The sequence below is a fragment of the Podarcis filfolensis genome (genome assembly GCF_964270895.1).
Source record: "Podarcis filfolensis genome assembly, chromosome: 16".
Lineage (NCBI taxonomy): Eukaryota > Metazoa > Chordata > Lepidosauria > Squamata > Lacertidae > Podarcis > Podarcis filfolensis.
Genome location: NC_139620.1, coordinates 33,380,082 through 33,399,196, shown reverse-complemented (window position 1 = coordinate 33,399,196; position 19,115 = coordinate 33,380,082). Strand labels below are relative to the sequence as shown.

The window sequence follows — 19,115 nt, the reverse complement described above, 5'->3', positions numbered from 1 at the left end:
CTGGCCTCCCTTATAAGGCTGTCGTGAAGACAGGTCACCACACTGAGCCATGCTGCTGTAACCTTCAAGCTTGACAGCTGTAAGGTGCAGCTGGCTCGCAGTTGCCCTTGAAGACGATTGAAAAGCTTCAGTTGCTTCAGATTCTGCAGCCTCATTAATTTCAGTCTGCCCTACCTCACAGGACTGTTGTGTTACATTTCAGAATATATCCTCATCACTAGTTGGCTTCCAAGCCCATTCAAGGTCCTGGTATGAAAGCCCAACACAGTCTAGAACCCACAAATCTTAGAGACCATCTCACCCTCTATAAAACTATGGTTTTCCTTCCTCAAATATGTTCACCTGTTCACTTTCTTTTAAGCACTGAAACTAAGCTTCTAGATATCCTTGTGAGGTAAGTTAGGCTGAGAGATAGGTGATGAGCCCATCGCAGGTCATGCTGTGAACTGAGTAGATGTCGGGTGTGGATTTGAATCTGGGTCTGTTTGGATTAGCCAATCCTATTCCGCTAGACCACAGTAGAGTAGAAAGATGATGAAGAAGAAGAGGGGATAAATCTTCTCAGAAAAGTACATTTTGGTGGAAAGTTAAATTACAGTGAATAAATTATAAGGAGACACATAACCTGCTGTTTTGTCATTCCAGTATTTGACGAACGAGGTCGGTCTTTCAACTAATATATTTTGATAATTAATACAAATAGTTTCCCCATTATATGTCCCTTTCCTGGTTGGTGTTGATTTCAGCCAATCTGTTACAATTTGAGGGTTTTGGCTTTTCCACATTGGAGCAATGCAAGGTTTAACATGGTCCCTATCAGTTAAAGATCAGCTTCGATAAGATCAAATCACTATTTCTTTCTTTCATTCTTAACACTTTTAAGCTGTTCGGAGCAGCTGAACAGCATGGTGCTATTAGGGACTAGGGCTGGGCAATATCTGGATTCCAACATTGTGGTACATCACCAGCTAAACATCGTAATTTACTAATATAGCACAATGTCTGACATAAGGATGCAACTATGTAGAGGCAAATGGGGTGATGTCCTGGCAACTGCTAGTACTTAGGGGTCTAAAACTGATATATATATATTTACTTGCCTTTAACAGCTGTTATTTTGTAGTACAGAGCAACAGGGGCAGCAGGAATCATGAGAGAAGGGATGATCAGCTACATGGCTTTTCCCATATCACAGGTTTTTTTTTACATAGCACACACACGCACACACACACACATTGTGATTCATGATATATTGCCATGTCAGATATTATGAAACCATTGACATGATGTGGACTTCAAAACTGATTTTGGACGATGCATCTAAACATTGCCCAATCCTAACACACACACACCAGGAGGCTGCTACCACCCAGGCACATCCTGGCAGGCTCCATCCCCACTTCCCATTCTTCCCTGCCTGCCTGCCTGCCTGCTACCAGGGGTCTCGGGACCCTGGAGCCCATCCTGGTCTCACAGCAGCATCCCCAACAGAGGCCAGTAACCATGAAGGCTCCATGCAGGCCAGGCAGAGGGCTCCATCCTCCTTCCTTGCACTCCCAAGGGCACATTCCTGAGGTCAGGTCACCTTTCAATCTCCAGGCCACACCACGTCAAGGGCAGCCCCATCACTGAATAGCCCCCCAGCCAGTGCTCCCTCGCTCCTCGCTTGGCATGAATAGAGAGGCACAAAGGTCAGATTTGACTCATGGGTTCACCACCCTGCTATAAACGCTTCTCCATCTCTCACATTCTTCGTTTTGAAGAATGTGCGGTCTTTGTCTTTGCTGAGGTTCCTGCAATGATTTTCCTTCCAGAAATGCTCCTCAGTCAGCCAAATCGGCCCATTCTGTAGCATACCAAAGCTTCCTTAACAATTAGAGGATTAAGGACATGGGTTCCGTAGATGTCGAGAAAACCAAATTGCACTCCGCCAAGACTTGGCGATCGATGGGCCAACGTAGGGTTGCATGTCTGAGATGATTTTTCAGGACCCATCAAGAGCAAATTGTGTATCTCATTTCTGTCGCAGCTACTTTTGCTGTACAAAGGAACAAATAATTGCAGCGGGGAGCTGACAAGGATCATGTAGGCTGCCTCCTGGACCACACTTGCCTGGCGATGAAGAGGTTGCTTTCCCAGGGGCTGGTTCAGGGGACGTGCTCCTAACAAATGGTTTGCCAATGGAATCAGGAAGGAAGGTGTGGTGGGAGATTGGAGGGGACAAGAGCATGAATGGATTGTATAGGAAGGGAGGTGATGAATGGGAATATGAAAGAAAGAATGGCTTGGATAAGAAGGAATGGTGATGCAAAAATGAAGGGAAGAAAGGAAGAATAAATGAATGAATGAATGAATGAATGAATCGAGGAAGAATGGATGGATGTAGAAGATGAAAGCAAAGAGGTATGGTGCATGTAATAAAAGAAAGGAGAAGGACGAATGGATGAAGGAAAAAGAAAGAGAAGGATGGATGATTTTAAAAAACAAAAACAAGACAGATGGGTGGATGCAAATGATCGACAAACTTACTGTTATTATTGAATTTACTGTTAATTGATATTTTTAGTCATTTTAACTTGCCCAAAGCCACCCAAAGCAGCTTACAAACAAGGAGACTTACAAGAATGTCACCGGCAATAAAATGGGAAGGGGATTCCCAGTTTCAGTACCAACTGTGACATCTCTTGTGAGGATCATGGGTCAGTGCTAGAGATTCTGCCTTGCGTGGGGAAAGTCCCTGGTTCAATCCCTCAACATCGTCGAGCACAGGGCATTATAATTGTAACAACAGACCACACACTGTTAGGTAAGTTTTAAAATGCTTTACTTACAAAATGTCCCAAAGGTCAGATTCATGCATTTATCTAAGCAGCAGCAAGGAGAACACAGGCAGAATACTCTTGGGTAGAAAATACAGAAATAGACATGCTCTAAGCTTGGAGTTTGCTTAGGCACATCTTCCTTGGTCACTTGCATGGCGCAGAGAGAGAGGGAAGAGGAAGAGAAGGCTTCACTTGGAGAAGACCTATCTGAGTCTAGGAATCTAACCCTGCAGTCCAAACCTCTTCATGTGCTAACTGGCACTCACACATAGTTATGTTTTACTGCAGTTTCCCACAAGCAGTTGGAACAATCTGTGGCATCACAGCATCTCAGCCAATGGTTGACAGAGCCATGTGGCAAATGTTTTTTTTTATAAAAAAAAATTGTTGTTGTTTAGTCGTTTAGTCATGTCCGACTCTTCGTAACCTCATGGACCAGAGCACGCCAGGCAGCCCTGTCCTCCACCGCCTCCTGCAGCTTGGTCAAACTCGTGCTGGTAGCCTCGAGAACACTGTCCAACCATGTCGTCCTCTGTCGTCCCCTTCTCCTTGTGCCCTCAATCTTTACCAACATTAGGGTCTTTTCCAGGGAGTCTTCTCTTCTCATGATGTGGCCAAAGTATTGGAGCCTCAGCTTCACGATCTGTCCTTCCAGTGAGCACTCAGGGCTGATTTCCTTAAGAATGGATACGTTTGATCTTCTTGCAGTCCATGGGACTCTCAAGAGTCTCCTTTCGTATATAACATGATTCACAGTGAAGTTGCAGGAGCATCACTAAACACTAGTGAAATCTATCTCATGCTCTCTTTTGCATCAGAATCTCAGGGGTGCACTGGAGGGGAGTCCATTAGGGTAAATGGGGCTCTGCCCTTACTAGGGTGTGGAATTGCCCATTGGCTTCCTCCTCCTTGGTCCAAATATTGCCTTTGTAGAACTCAGCAGGTGGGAAGGGGCGAGGCATGTAGCTGGTTGACTCCTCCAGTCATTGTCTCTGGCTCCGCTTGTTGCTGTGCTCCTTGCCTTCTGCCCTACCAGTTACAGTAGCCCCCCAGACACTGCTGCAATGGATGGCGGAGATCAAAATACTAAGCAACTCAAAGGGAAGCCAAGATAGGGAGACGTGCAGAGGCCAGTTTCCCATCAGAACAATTCAGAACCTGAGAATTTTCTGCTGTGCTGTCCCAACCATCTCCTGGGGTGTGACTTAGACATGAAGCGGTCAAGCGCTGCTGTTCTAACCTGATGTTGACACTCAACATTAATCATTGCAAAGAGAGAGGACTTAATGGGGTATTGACCCAGTTAAAAGCCCCAGGTTGATAGCAGCCCTTAACAGCTCGATATTTCAATACTTCTTAGGTGCTGATCAAGAACAATGACCATTGTCACCCCAATCACCACCAAACCTTCTGTTTCCTCTGCAGATGGAAGATGGGTGTGAATTGTCAAAATGATTGAGTGCATTTCACCCCCTTAGAATTGTGCTGCACGGATCCAGCATCCTCATCCTCTAGCAAACATTTGATCAACCTTTTTGCTAAGTAGCGAGGGGTTGCTTATTCTGGAAGCCTCTGCTTTTGCCCATTCAGGAAGAGCAGTCGACCCCACAGTAATCAACCCTCAGCTTCTCACCAAAACTGTTGATGCTACAGGTATTCCCACAGCAATCACATCCCCAACCCCTAATATCTCAGGTGGGCATGCTGAGGCAAGCCAGATACCTATGGGTCCCACCAGCCCCAGACTGGCCTGTGGTCCAGTCTGGAGAAACTGCAGCCCTCCACTTGAAGGTTAAACTCCAGCACCCATCAACCCCAGCCAACGTGGCCAGTGGGGTGATAGGAGATGCACTCCAACAAGATCTAGAGCAGCCTTTCTCAACCTGTGGGTCCCCAGATGTTGTTGGACTACAGCTCCCATCACCCCTAGCTAGCAAGGCCAGAGCTCAGAGATGATGGGAGTTGTAGTCCAACAACATCTGAGGACCCACAGGTTGAGAACCACTGATCTAGAGGGTGGTGGGTTCCCCTGTCCCTGTTGTTAACCCCAGTATCTCAAAACTCCTCTCCCCGCAGGAACCAACCTAGACCCTGTAGTTGTCATATGAAGCCATTCTCCATATGCTCCCTCCCAAGGGATGTATGGAGGGCAGTGACATGAGAATGGGCCTTCTCAGTGGTGGCACCCCATCTGTGGAATTCTCTCCCAAGCAAGATGGGCCTGGCTTCATCACTGTTCATTTTTAGGTGCCAAGCAAAAACCTTCTGATTCACCCAGGTCATGGGTAGGCAAACTAAGGCCCAGGGGCTGGATCCAGCCCAATTGCCTTCTAAATCTGGCCTGCGAACGGTCCGGGAATCAGCGTGTTTTTACATGAGTAGGATGTGTTTTTTAATGGAAAATGAATCTCTGGGTTATTTGTGGGGCATAGGAATTTGTTCATTATTTTTTTCCAAAATATAGTCCGGCCCCCCACAAGGTCCGTGGGACAGTGGACTGGCCCCCTGCTGAAAGAGTTTGCTGACCCCTGACCCAGGTCATTCGACCTTAATTTTCTGCTTATCTCTGGGTGGGGTAGAATTGACTCACACACACACACACACACACACACACACACACATTTGAGCGACATTTAGTGTTGTTTTTACTCTTGCTTTTGCACTTTTTAATGCTTGTTTTTGTAAGTAGCATTGAGTTCAACTTTGTGGGAAAAGAGAATTTAAACCTTGGGTGTGCATGTGCCCTTTGACTCTGTTTGGGTTTCACAGAGCGTTTTTCCAGTTTTGCTTGTTTTTTGTAATCTGTTATCCAACTCTCTTAAGTGCATCACACCGGCTGTGGTGGACCTACATTGGGGGGGGCATCCTTTCGTCACTGCTCCAGGAGACCTTGTGGGACCCTTTCCCCTCCCCCCCCCCGGTGAAACACCCCAGGACTCTGCAGGCAGTCCTGGCCGCTCCATCACAATAAAGGAGCTGAGTGGGTGGTGGAGAGGCCACACTCTGTTTCCTTCATCCCCTCAAGATTTGGAGGGCTTAGTCCCATCCCAAAAGACTTGGGGGGGCTGAAAACACCTCAGCCCTATAGAGTTGGTGCCTATGTTTGGGGGCCCTGAAGCCTGAACTGTCCCGGGGGGGCCCTTCGCAACCAGCAATGAGGTCTGGGTAACCACTGTTATCTTCTTCAGTGGGGTTGTTCCATGACAGATCATCACAATGTATGATATATACAGTGGTACCTCGGGTTAAGAACTTAATTCGTTCCAGAGGTCCGTTCTTAACCTGAAACTGTTCTTAACCTGAAGCAGCACTTTAGCTAATGGGGCCTCCTGCTGCAGCCGTGCCGCCGGAGCACGATTTCTGTTCTCATCCTGAAGCAAAGTTCTTAACCCGAGGTGATATTTCTGGGTTAGCGGAGTCTGTAACCTGAAGCGTATGTAACCCGAGGTATCACTGTATATATACTGTACAGCGGTACCTCAGTTTAAGAACAGTCTTGTTTAAGAACGATTCGGTTTACGAACTCCGCAAAACCAGAAGTAGTGTCCCAGTTTGCGAACTTTACCTCAGTCTAAGAATGGAATCCAAACAGTGGAAGGGGACCGGCTGCAGAAGGCCTTATTAGGAAAAGCGCGCCTCGGTTTAAGAATGGTTTCGGTTTAAGAACGGACTTCCGGAACGGATTGAGTTCATAAACCAAGGTACCACTATATAAAACTACAACGTCTCATACTTTGATTAAAATTGCTATACTGGATTGTTTCACATGTCAAAGTCCCTGGTGTGAATAAAACTTTCCTATGCCTTATCCTTTTTGAGTAATTAGGAGGAAGTAGGGAAATGATGTGGGACGCGGGTGGTGCTGTGGGTTAAACCACAGAGCCTAGGACTTGCCGATCTGAAAGTCGGTGGTTCGAATCCCCATGACGGGGTGAGCTCCTGTTGTTCGGTCCCAGCTCCTGCCCACCTAGCAGTTCAAAAGCAAGTCAAAGTGCAAGTAGATAAATAGGTACCACTTAGGCAGGAAGGTAAACGGCGTTTCCGTGCGCTGCTCTGGTTCGCCAGAAGCGGCTTAGTCATGCTGGCCACATGACCCGGAAGCTGTACGCTGGCTCCCTCGGCCAATAAAGTGATATGAGCGCCGCAACCCCAGAGTCAGTCACGACTGGACCTAATGGTCAGGGGTCCCTTTACCTTTACCTTTTAGGGAAATGTTGTATACATGCATGATGCACTTTTCAAAGCAAATTTTTTAAGCATCGTGGACTGAACTGGTTTGTGGGGGCCCTTCAGGATTAGGCATCATTAGTTTCGCAGTAGATCTTCTCCTTCACTGTGTTTCTGAAAGACCCCTGTCTCTTGCCCAGAGCAGGAGTGGGAGAAGGGAAGATCACCTTCCCCTTCGCTGTTATCTCACCGAGATGCACATGGACCCCTTTAGCGACAAGATGGAAGTGCAACCCCGAGTTTCCTATAACTGCTCGTCTATGTAATCAAAAGTGTTTTGTAGCTGGTTAGGAAAATTAAATGTCAGCTCCGGGATGCATGAAGGTCATCAGATTCCATTACTTAAAGTAATGTACATAGATCTGTTCTGACACATCCATTTGTTAACGAGGGATGCGGCATTCAATGTGGAAGCCGAGTGTAAACATGTAAGAGTGTGTGTGAGAGAGAGAGACTAGGTGAGGTGCAACTAAAGAGACCCTTTGACTTATTGAATCATTTCTTTCTTTTCCCAACCTTCTCCTTTTTTTGGTTTTAACAGGATTGGCTGACAAAATTCGGCTATCTGCCCCCTCCAGACCCCATCACAGGAAAACTGCAGACACAGGAAGAGCTCACCAAAGCCATTGTGGCCATGCAGCAGTTTGGCGGCCTTGAAACCACTGGGATTCTAGGTGAGTAAAGAATTGGGAGGAGAACATTTGTTGTTTCCAACATAGCTCAATGCAGTGGGTGCCATTTATTAATTTTTTTAATGCTGGTGGGCCCATTTGTATTTGTGAGTGCCACCCCATCTGGTCATTTCACTGCCTCTTCCTTTGAGGCACCTCACCCACCTCCCTAAGAAAGAGAGAGAGAGAGAGAGAGAGAGAACTCATTGCATTTCCAAGGAATCTAGGCAAAAGTCAGACTGAATAGAATTCATCTGAGCTTGAAAAGCACATAGAGTTGACAGAAGAGCATCATTCTTCTCAACTTCTTCCTTCGCCTTTCCAAGCAAGAGGGGGGGAGTGACCATTACACCACCTTAGGACCCAAGGGGGCAGTGTGTTAGGGGGCTCAGAGACTTCACGGGCACCGGATAAAGACCTCAAGAGTGCCCCAGGTGCCATGCTAGCAGACCCTGGCTTAGTGGTTGACCATGTCCTTTGCATGCAGAATGAGCTTAGTACTCATTTCCACATTAATTGCAACTGAGGTTTTGTTTCAGGAAGCAAATAACATAGAAATGAGCACTTTGGTTCTGGAAGTGGCTTTTATATCACACAAAAACAATGTGGAAATCTGTGTGGAAGATTCAGATTTCAGGTGCGGGTTTGTTTGTCTGTAGACCGGCCTTTGCCAACCTGATGCCCTCCATATGTTTTTAAAAGGTGATGACTAGGGCTGTTGGAGTTGCAGTCCAAAACATCTGGATGGCACCAGATTGGCAATTGGCTCCTTAGTCCATGGGTCGACAAACTAAGGCCCGCCGGCCAGATCAGGCCCAATTGCCTTCTGGATCCGGCCCGCAGACGGTCCGGGAATCACCGTGTGGATCACCAGTGCGTGTGTTATTTCCCTCTCCATCCCTCTCCCTCACACGGCAGTGGCGCCTCCTCCCTCCCTCCTCCTGGCTTCTCCCTGCCCTGCCTAGAGGAGGAAGGGGGCTGGGCTTTGTTGGTGCCAGCAGCAGCAGCAGTGCTCAAGCGGCTGCCATTTTACGCAGCCCCTCTGCGGAGCCCTTTCACATGCTGCTCATCGTCTCTCTGCCACCGCCGCTGCCGCCAGCCCCTGCCACTCACAAGACACAGGTAAGCAGTCACCTGGGCTCATGGTGCTCTTGCATCATTTTTTTTTTTTTTCAAAATATAGTCCGGCCCCCCACAAGGTCTGAGGGACAGTGGACCGGCCCCCTGCTGAAAAAGTTTGCTGACCCCTGCCTTAGACCATTGCAAAAAACAAAGGAAATACTGTGAAAATCCCTGAAACGAGAAGTAATCAACTAGAAATATTATCTTGTGGATAATAATTCAGTTTCTATACTGAATTTACGAAAAAGGTTAGAAACTGTACTTCTGAGTCCTCAATCCTTTATTACTGCACTTGGCTTTACCTAGGTTAAGCTAGGATTATAATACTTCAGAATTTTGGGGGGTTCTACCCTTCTTTTTAAAATTTTGGTCATTTATGATTCTTCTGTTTCCTTCTGAGGAAACTGAATAGTTCTGTGAAACGAGGTTTGTAGCCGGCATCCCGTTAAGGCTTTGTTCTATTTTAGGTTTTTCTAATTTTTTCCTTAAGCTTTTTGATTTTTATTATTTAGTTTATTACTACAAGATAATGTTTCTAGTCGATTACTTCTCGTTTCAGGGATTTTCATGGTATTTCATTTGCTTTGTGCAATTTCTCAGTTGCATCACTGTCTTTTTTCTATTAGACCATTGCAAAGCAGAACCAAACGATGAAAAGGGGAGATACAATCAGCTTGGATACAAACCGTGTATCTTTTATTGCACTTCTCCATCCTGCCTTTCTATTGAGGAGCTCAAAGTGCCATATGTGGTTCTCTCTGCCTGCCTTCTCTCTTAATCCTGACAACAGCCCTGATAGGCTGTTAGGTAGGTTAGGCAGAGAGAGAGGGGGGAGCAGGGACTGGCTCAAAGTCACCACCCAGGAAGCTTCATGGCGGAGTGGGGATTTGAACCCTGTTCTCCCAGGCCCCTAGTCCGACACTCTGACCGAAACGCCATGATGTGAGCAAGCTTAACAGTGCAGGCATTCCTTGGAAAACACCACCTCGTCCCCTCAGAAGAGGAAAGGCTGTTACCGGTAACATATGTTCAGAATGACTCGAATGAAATGAAAGTTATGCAAAGGCTGGAGGAGAGTTTGCAAGGCCAGTTGGCTTGCCCCCCAACCCACCCGCCCCAATGCAGCCTTCTGTCCAGAAGGGAACCAGAAGCAGTAGCTTCACCCTTCCATTCTGCAGCTGCTCTCGTGGCCTCTTGGCAGCTTCCTCTGGGAGAGGAAGGATCCCTGCGTGTGAGAAGCAGACGGTCTCGCCTGCCATCCTGGGGAAGTAATTACATGGCTCAGGTGTTTTGTCGCCCCGTGCGGCTGGCAACCCGAGGCGGGCAATTATTTCGCCAGCTTCTCACGCTTCTGGGGTGGGGTGGGGGGTTTCCGCAATGTGATGCGAAGAGCTTTCTGTCTCTGCCTGTCTTCCCACCTCTGAAACACGTGAGCCGTCCTGACATCTGGTATGCCTTTTCCTCCTCACCGCCCCCCAAAACCCTCCTGCCCCTGTTTCGCTTTATTTGTTTCCCACCCCTCCCCACATAATTACTTTGCAGATTGCTAACGACTTTATCAAAGTTGACCTTAAGCACAGCTAAAATGAGCTAGGTGAAAGACAAGCCACAGCTTTGTGACAAAATCATATGGGGGGGTTTGATTGTGCATTGTTGTTATTACCAAATAATAATAATATGATAATAAATAATAATTTTTATTTATACCCCACCCTCCCCAGCCAGAGCCAGGCTCAGGGCTAACACCAGTAAAATTACAGTAAAAAACATAATGGGGCGGGGGGGGAACAATTTAAAATACATGTTAAAATGCAATTTAAAATGCAGCCTCATTTTAAAAGTAGCCCATAGATCAAAACCATAAGGGGAGGGAAACATAAGGCTCAGACTGAGTCCAAACCAAAGGTCAGGCAGAACAGCTCTGTCTTGCAGGCCCTGCAGAAAGAAATCATATCCCACAGGACCCTGGTCTAATGTTATAATAATATTAATGGGTTGTAGCCATCTAAGCTTTACTCAGAGTAGACCCCTTTACTCAGAGTAGACCCCTTGACTCAAGTTATGCTGTCTTCCTGAAAAGGTGGTTTCATTTCACTGCCATGGGAGCCCAGGAAAACCGCTGGTTTTCCCCCTCTCTACCTGAAAGCATCCTTTTCTAACTGCTAACATCCTTCAGAATTCATTCCACAGGTATAAACAACCCCCTTCACCTTTCACCATAAGGCCTGAGTACTTATTAGCTGCTGCTGGCTAGCTCCTCTTCTCTCCCCAAAATCCAGAGACAGCTATGCGAAATGAAGGAAACCGTGCATCTTTTTGCAGAAGGCTAGTTTTCTCAACACAGAATTTCCACGTTGCCCACAGCCAAAAAAGTGGCTCTCTGTTTCAGAGGAACAGAGAGCTTTTTTCCTCCCCAAGGGAGGAAAATTCCCTTCCGGGCAACTTTCTGGGGGTCGTATGCCACTGGTGGGAGGGGCCAGAAGCAAAAGTGGGTGGGGCAAAAAGGGAGTACATTTCGCCACTGTTCTAAGTAGGCTACTTTCTATGCACACAACCTCACGGACCTAGCTGTCTTCCATCCAGGCGAGCAGGAAGCATCTTCAGTTCAATGACAGTGCAGCCAGGCAAAAACCCATTTGGGTTGTAAAGGCAGGGCCTGGGGAGAATTTTGAGGGCCAGATAGAGAGGACATGAGGGCTGCTCGCAGCTCCTGGGCCAGGGGCTCCCCTCCCTCTGGTTTCGGAAAAAGCTTGAAGGAACCTGCTAATTATGATGCCCTCTTTCTTTGCCAAGTGCAGAGACGCTTTTAGGGCAGCTCTGTGTGACTCAGGCTTTGAACAGCAGCCACTGTCTTTTGAACAGCTCTTCAAGCTTCTCCTCCGCCTCCCCCTCCCCTATCGCCACATCGCCGGGACTCTCCTTCTCAGTTCCTAATTAAATTCATGTAATTATTTCTCCCCCGTCTTATCGGATGCACCAAGGTGCCCAGGAGCGAAAAGAAGGAACAGTTTGCTTTTATTGGTTGGCCCGCGCTTTCGTTGAAATTGGAAGTGCACGCCACTTAAATTTAAAGGAGAGCGTGTAATCTGTTCTCTCTTAAAGAGCAGCTTGGAAATGGCAGGACGTGCCGGTTTTTTGTTTTTGTTTTTCCTTTTGAGGAAACTCGAAGCAATTCCCCGCACGTATCTTGTGTGTGAACCTTCGGGGGTTGCTCTAGTTATCTCCCACTTGGACTACTGCAACGCGCTCTACGTGGGGCTTCCTTTGAAGGTGACCCGGAAACTGCAATTAATCCAGAATGCGGCAGCTAGACTGGTGACTGGGAGTGGCTGCCAGGACCACATAACACCGGTTCTGAGAGATCTGCATTGGCTCCCAGTACGTTTCCGAGCACGATTCAAAGTGTTGGTGCTGACCTTTAAAGCCCTAAACGCCCTCGGCCCAGTGTACCTGAAGGAGCGTCTCCACCCCCATTGTTCTGCCAGGACACTGAGGTCCAGCACCGAGGGCCTTCTGGCGGTTCCCTCACTGCGAGAAGCCAAGTTACAGGGAACCAGGCAGAGGGCCTTCTCGGTAGTGGCGCCCTCCCTGTGGAACGCCCTACCATCAGATGTCAAAGAGATACAGTGGTGCCCCGCAAGACGAATGCCTCGCAAGACGGAAAACTCGCTAGACGAAAGGGTTTTCCGTTTTTTGAGCTGCTTCGCAAGACGAATTTCCCTATGGGCTTGCTTCGCAAGACGAAAACGTCTTGCAAGTTTGTTTCCTTTTTCTTAACACCGTTAATACAGTTGCGACTTGACTTTGAGGAGCAACTCATAGAACGCAGTGTTCATAGTAGCCTTTTTTGAGGTTTTTAAAGACTTTGGTGATTTTTGAAGCTTTTCCAAAACTTCTTTTGCAGCCATTTGGTAAGTTAAGCTTTTAAAACTTTTTTTGGGGGGGTTGGATTTTGGGTTGGGGTGTTTGGAATTCAAGGACTTGGTGTTGGGGAGGGGTTTGCAAGAATCTGGAAGCTTGTGTGTTTTTTTTCTGCATTTTTATGATTTTTTGTGACCATTGGGGCACTCTGCTGTTTTTTAAAAAAAATTCTGGATTTGAATTTCTGTGTGCTGGGTGGCTGGGGGAACAGTTGGGGAGGGGTTTGCAAGAATCTGGAAGCTTGTGGGTTTTTTTCTGCATTTTTATGATTTTCTGTGACCATTGGGCCACTCTGCTGTTTTTTAAAAAAAATTCTGGATTTGAATTTCTGTGTGCTGGGTGGCTGGGGGAACAGTTGGGGAGGGGTTTGCAAGAATCTGGAAGCTTGGTTTTTTTTCTGCATTTTTATGATTTTCTGTGACCATTGGGCCACTCTGCTGTTTTTTAAAAAAAATTCTGGGTTTGACTTTTGAAATGCTCTTTACAGTATGTGTGACTTTAAAGAGCACTTAATAAACTCTTGTTGTACCAAATTTGGCTTTGTTTGGACTTTTTTTGACCATAGGAAGGCATTAATTGATTTTCAATGCATTCCTATGGGATTTCGTGCTTCGCAAGACGAAAAATTCGCTAGACGAAAAAATTCGTGGAACGAATTAATTTCGTCTTGCGAGGCACCACTGTAAACAACTACCTGACATTCAGAAGACATCTTAAGGCAGCCCTGTTCAGGGAAGTTTTTAATATTTAACACTTACTGTTTTTAACACTTGATTGGGAGCCGCCCAGAGTGGCTGGGGAAATTCAGCCAGATGGGCGTGGTATAAATAATAAATTATTATTATTATTATTATTATTATTATTATTATTATTATTATTGACTTTATGTAAAGAAAAACAGTGAGTGTAATAATAATAATAATAATAATAATAATAATAATAATTTATTAACTCATTCCCCAGCCACTCTGGGTGGCTCCCAACAGAATATTAAAAACATGATAAAACATCATTAAAAACTTCCCTAAACAGGGCTGCCTTTCAGAGGTCTTCTAAAAGTCAGATAGATGTTTGTTTCCTTGACATCTGACGGGAGGGCAGGTGCCACCACTGAGAAGACCCTCTGCCTGGTTCCCTGTAACCTCACAGTGAGGGAACCGCCAGAAGGCCCTCAGAGCTGGACCTCAGTATCCAGGCTGAACGATGGGGGTGGAGATGCTCCTCCAGGTATAACATAAGAAGCGCCCTCTGGAATAAGACCAAAGGTCTACCTCGTTCAGTATCCTGATCTCACAGTGGCCGATCAGATGCCTATGAAAAGCCTGCCCTTCGTGTGGTCCTCACTGCCAGGTATTCAGAAGCATAGGAAGGAAAGATCTCCCAGTCCTTAAGAACATGAGACTAGCTTGCTGGGTCAGCCAAATGACCCCTCTTGTCCAGCACCCTGTTCTCACAGGGAACAAACAAATGCCTATGGGAAACCCGTAAGCAGGACCCAAGGACAAGAGCCCTCTCTCCTCCAGTGGTTTCCAGCAACTGGCATTTGAAAACATTCACTGCTGCCTCCCAACTGTGGAGAGATATCCTAACCATCATGACTAGTAACCCTAGAAGGCCCTCTCCTCCATGGATGAAGTCCTTTCTTTCATCTGTTCCTGAATCTATTCACATTCAGCTCCATTGAGTGTCCACGAGTTCTGATGTTATGAACTTGCAGATTTCTGAGTCATTTTTCAGGCAGTAATTATATCATTTATAAATGCATAATGAGTCAGGAGTCTGCGATGACTGCGGGGGGCGGGGGACGACAGCTTTCTAATGGGCCAATTTAGACCATTCTTCAAGCCATGGTTTGGGGTATCAGAAATAAATCTTGGATATGTTCGCTTTCCTGTTGGAGCAAAGACTGATCGATTCTGCATCAATACGCTGCCTTTCAATGATAAATCATACTTAAGGCGGCTTATGAACCATACAAATGAAAAACGAGCCTAACAATTACAGCAAACAATGTCATTAAAAAAAACTCTATATATCAGCAGACATGTCTAAATATATAATTCTTCATGTGCCTCCTCCATGAGAGGTCTGCAAGATTTTTCTGCAGTGGCTCCCCATTTGTGGGATGCTCTCCCTCGGGAGACTCACCTGGTGCCTTCTTTAAAGACCTTTTAGTGCCTGGCGAAAACATTCCTCTTCAACCAAGCCTTTGGCTGATTAACATCCTATATCCTTTTACTGTAATTGTGTTTGTGGGAGGCGGTAGATCAGGGAAGGGGGTTATTGTTTTGGTTTGTTTTCGTTCCTTTTCCATTATGTATTTTGTGGGGGTTTTTTATCTTGTGTTTTTATGCTGTGAACTTTCCTGCGATCTTCAGGGGAAGGGTGGTATACAAATTTAATAATGGACACTCACCATGTCTCTGACAGTGGGCGGCTATTTGCGGCCCAGCACGCAGCCCCGCCACCCACCCGAAGCCACGCCACGCTGTTGGGCCATCGCTCTGATCTCTAGGCAAAGGCCTATGGGTTCCCGCCGAACCTCCATATTTGAATCAGCCAATCCGCAGCAGGCCAGGGGGCTGAGCTAAAGGAGAGGACCGTGGAAGCGCAGGCTTCACTCTGGTCCACTCCTTAGATTTAAAAGGAGGTCGGAGCCGACACTGGCAGCACAGCAGCCTCAGAGCGTCACCCACCCAGCCCTCCAATGGTTTATTTCTTTAAAGGCTAACCTTTCCCTTTCCAGGTCCATGAATGTTGCTGCGGTCAGATGATGGTTGCTGTTTTTCAGAGCCGGGAAGGAATTTGCCCTGCTCTGCAGGTTTTGTCTTCCCCGTAGCAATGATCACACCTTTGGCGGTTTTAGGCCTTAGATGGAATCCAGTCTAGTCCATCAATCGATAGAAGGGGTGGTGTGGTGACACACCCCACCTGCGGCGGCGATACCAGGGACCCCATTAAAGGGGGCATTGAGGGGAGTCTCATACCACAAGAATATGGTGGTGGGTCATAGAACTCCCCTCAGCAACATGGATTGTGTTATGTACTGAAGTTCTCACCCTGGGCCAGCAGGGGGATACTGTAAATAGTTATGCAAATAAGGGATCGAAAGTGATGTTCAGTGATTGGATAGTTTTAGAAAGTTGTTACAGTTACGTTGTACTGGAGTTCTATATAAGCAGGCTGACTGGACCCTTCAGTTCAGTTCTGTTCTGGCCTGTGAATAAACAAGAGCTGTTTGAAGAATCGCTGTGTCGTTTGATATGTCCACCCAGAACTTAACAGATTGGGGGCCAGCTGTGTGAATGCTGTGATAGTATCCCCATATCACCAACTGACCCTGTCTTGCCTCAGACCCCCAGCAAGGTAGCTGAGAAGGATACATGCCCAATGCCTAAGCCAAGGTTTTCCTACATTTGAAATTAAGAAAGCTGTGGCCGTTTTAATCCCAAGTATGTTGTCCTGCATTTTACCTGATGTGTTGTCTGACTTCTGGGGGTGGGAAGGGGAGGGGGGTATCTGCACCTGGGCATTCAAATAATAATAATAGACACAGGCTCTGGTGTTTTTTTAAATAAAAAAATACACACTCAAATAAAATAGTCTTAAGAACTCGCTTAACAGGAGGAAAAGAAAAGAGCAGCAGATGAATACCAAACACAAGTTATATTATGGATTTACTCAGGGGGTTTTGCATACTTCTGAATAGTGCTGTTTTTCTGCATATTATATTTATTGCTAGACAACACTCCTCCAGGCTGCTTTAGGAGATGATATCTTATTAGCAACCAGAGCAAACAGTTCTGAAATACTCTGGTTGCATCTACAGTAGGGTATATGCAAATTCAGACACGTGTTTTCTCTGTCGGGAAAAACTATGGCTCTGCACCAGGACATCTGTTCAATCCGCAGCATCTCCAGGTCAGGCTATGAAAGAATCCTGTCTGAAATCCTGGAGAGAAATGCTGCCAACCAGTGCAGGGAATAGTGAGCTACATGAATCAGTGGATATTTACCACGTTCCTATATTAGCTGCTTTGTATAGTGCATGGTGGGGACGCGGGTGGCGCTGTGGGTTAAACCACAGAGCCTAGGACTTGCCAATCAGAAGGTCAGCAGTTCGAATCCCCACGACGGGGTGAGATCCCGTTGCTCGGTCCCTGCTCCTGCCAACCTAGCAGTTTGAAAGCACGTCAAAGTGCAAGTAGATAAATAGGTACCGCTCTGGTGGGAAGGTAAAAGGCGTTTCTGTGCGCTGCTCTGGTTCGCCAGAAGCGGCTTAGTCATGCTGGCCACATAACCCGGAAGCTGTACACCAGCTCCCTCAGCCAATAAAGCGAGATGAGCGCCACAAGCCCAGAGTCGTCAGCGACTGGACCTAACGGTCAGGGGTCCCTTTACCTTTACCTATAGTGCATGGTGGGGAGGTATGTTTCATATCTGAAATGGCTGTTATGAAAATGCACTGTTGATGTTGCCGTTTCAAGGCAGAAACTCTCCCTATCCCCCCAGCCAGAGTGACTTTTCTCTTTTGAAATATAGATGAAGCCACGCTGAAATTGATGAAGACACCTCGGTGCTCTCTCCCTGATCTCGCTGAATCAGAGGCAAGGAGGAAGAGGCATGCTCAGTCAGCAACCAAGTGGAACAAAAGGAACTTATCTTGGAGGTTGGCTGTTTAATCTTTTGCACTTGCAGTGCCGGTGGGGAGGAATGGCTCAAGGGCTAATTCAGCCGTCCGTGGTTATTTGCGTGCTTGAATGGGGCCACTGCTGATCGAAGGGCACTTCAAGGTAGCCTGTCTGTGGAACGTTCATCCCTGTTCGTTTGCTGCCCAAAAAAAGCCTGCAGGGAGATTCAGTATTTGCTGAGCATGCATTCCGATTTGTTTCTGGGGGACGTTAGATGGTGGCCAACTTTGCAGTTACACATTTAAAGCAGTATCATACCAATTTAAACCATTGTGGCTTTCCCCAAAGAATTCTGGGAACTGTGCTTCGCTAAGGATGCTGTGAGTTGCTATTGGTTAGTCATTTAGTCATGTCCAACTCGTCGTGACCCCATGGACCAGAGCACGCCAGGCACTCCTGTCTTCCACTGCCTCCTGCAGTCAAACTCATGTTGGTAGCTTCGAGAACACTGTCCAACCATCTTGTCCTCTGTCATCCCCTTCTCCTAGTGCCTCAGCATCAGGGTCTTTTCCCAGAATCAGGGTCTTTTCCAGGGAGTCTTCTCTTCTCATGAGGTGGCCAAAGTATTGGAGCCTCAGCTTCAGGATCTGTCCTTCCAGTGAGCACTCAGGGCTGATTTCCTTCAGAATGGACAGGTTTGATCTTCTTGCAGTCCATGGGACTCTCAAGAGTCTCCTCCAGCACCATAATTTAAAAGCATCAATTCTTCAGCAATCAGCCTTCTTTATGGTCCAGCTCTCACTTCCATACATCACTACTGGAAAAACCATAGCTTTAACTATACGGACCTTTGTTGGCAAGGTGATGTCTCTGCTTTTTAAGATGCTGTCTAGGTTTGTCGTCGCTTTTCTCCCAAGAAGCAGGCGTCTTTTAATTTCGTGACCGCTGTCACCGTCTGCAGTGATCACGGAGCCCAAGAAAGTAAAATATCTCACTGCCTCCATTTCTTCCCCTTCTATTTGCGAAGGAGCTGTGAGTTGTTAGGAGACCCTGATTGCCCTCACAGAGCTACAATTCCCAGAGTTCCTTGGGAAGAGCTATTGATAGGTAAACCACTGTGGAAATTGTAGCTTGTGTGAGGGGAATCGGGGTCTCTTAACAACTCCCTTAGCAAAGTACAGTTCTCAGAATTCTTTAGAGGAAGCCACAATTGTTTAAAGTGGTATACTATTGTTTCTCAGAAGCCCACAAGCCAGACATGGGCACAGTGGTAGCCTCCCCACTGGGGATCCCAAGCAGTTGGTGGCGGCCATCGTGACAGCTTTATCTTGCAGGAGCGCTTGGCTGCTTTCAGGAGAGATATTCACCTTAATGGTCCTCCTGTGTTGGGGAAGAACATCGTTACCAGAGTCCTCAACAGGTTGAACCGAGATCAAGTGGAAAGTAGATAAATGTGGGGTTTTGCGTTTGATTTATTCTGTTGTTTGGATTTTTAACAACCGCAGTAGTTAGAGCTTTGCTGTCCCCAGGGGAAAAGACAGGCTGGAACTCCAAGCACTGCAGCTCATGCGCTTTAGTTCTGGGACCTCCGTGTGGCAAGAGCGCCCCCTGCTGCCGCTTGCAAAAATCAGGTGTTGGTGAACACAAAGCCCGACAGGAGTGACTCAGAAATCGTAAAGGGATTCCCAGCTTGTAATAAAAAATAAACAGGCCTCCGTGAA

At 46.8% G+C, this 19,115-nt stretch overlaps 1 protein-coding gene across 1 annotated transcript in view; it reads left to right on the top strand.

Annotated features, from left to right (window-relative positions):
- Positions 1-19,115, top strand: part of MMP17 (matrix metallopeptidase 17) — a 150,421-nt gene that overhangs the window by 96,302 nt on the left and 35,004 nt on the right. Inside the window, exons 2-3 of the mRNA XM_083590239.1 lie at positions 7,591-7,723; positions 17,306-17,432. Of these exons, the coding sequence (XP_083446365.1) occupies positions 7,591-7,723; positions 17,306-17,432 (260 nt within the window). The remainder of the gene's footprint in view (positions 1-7,590; positions 7,724-17,305; positions 17,433-19,115) is intronic.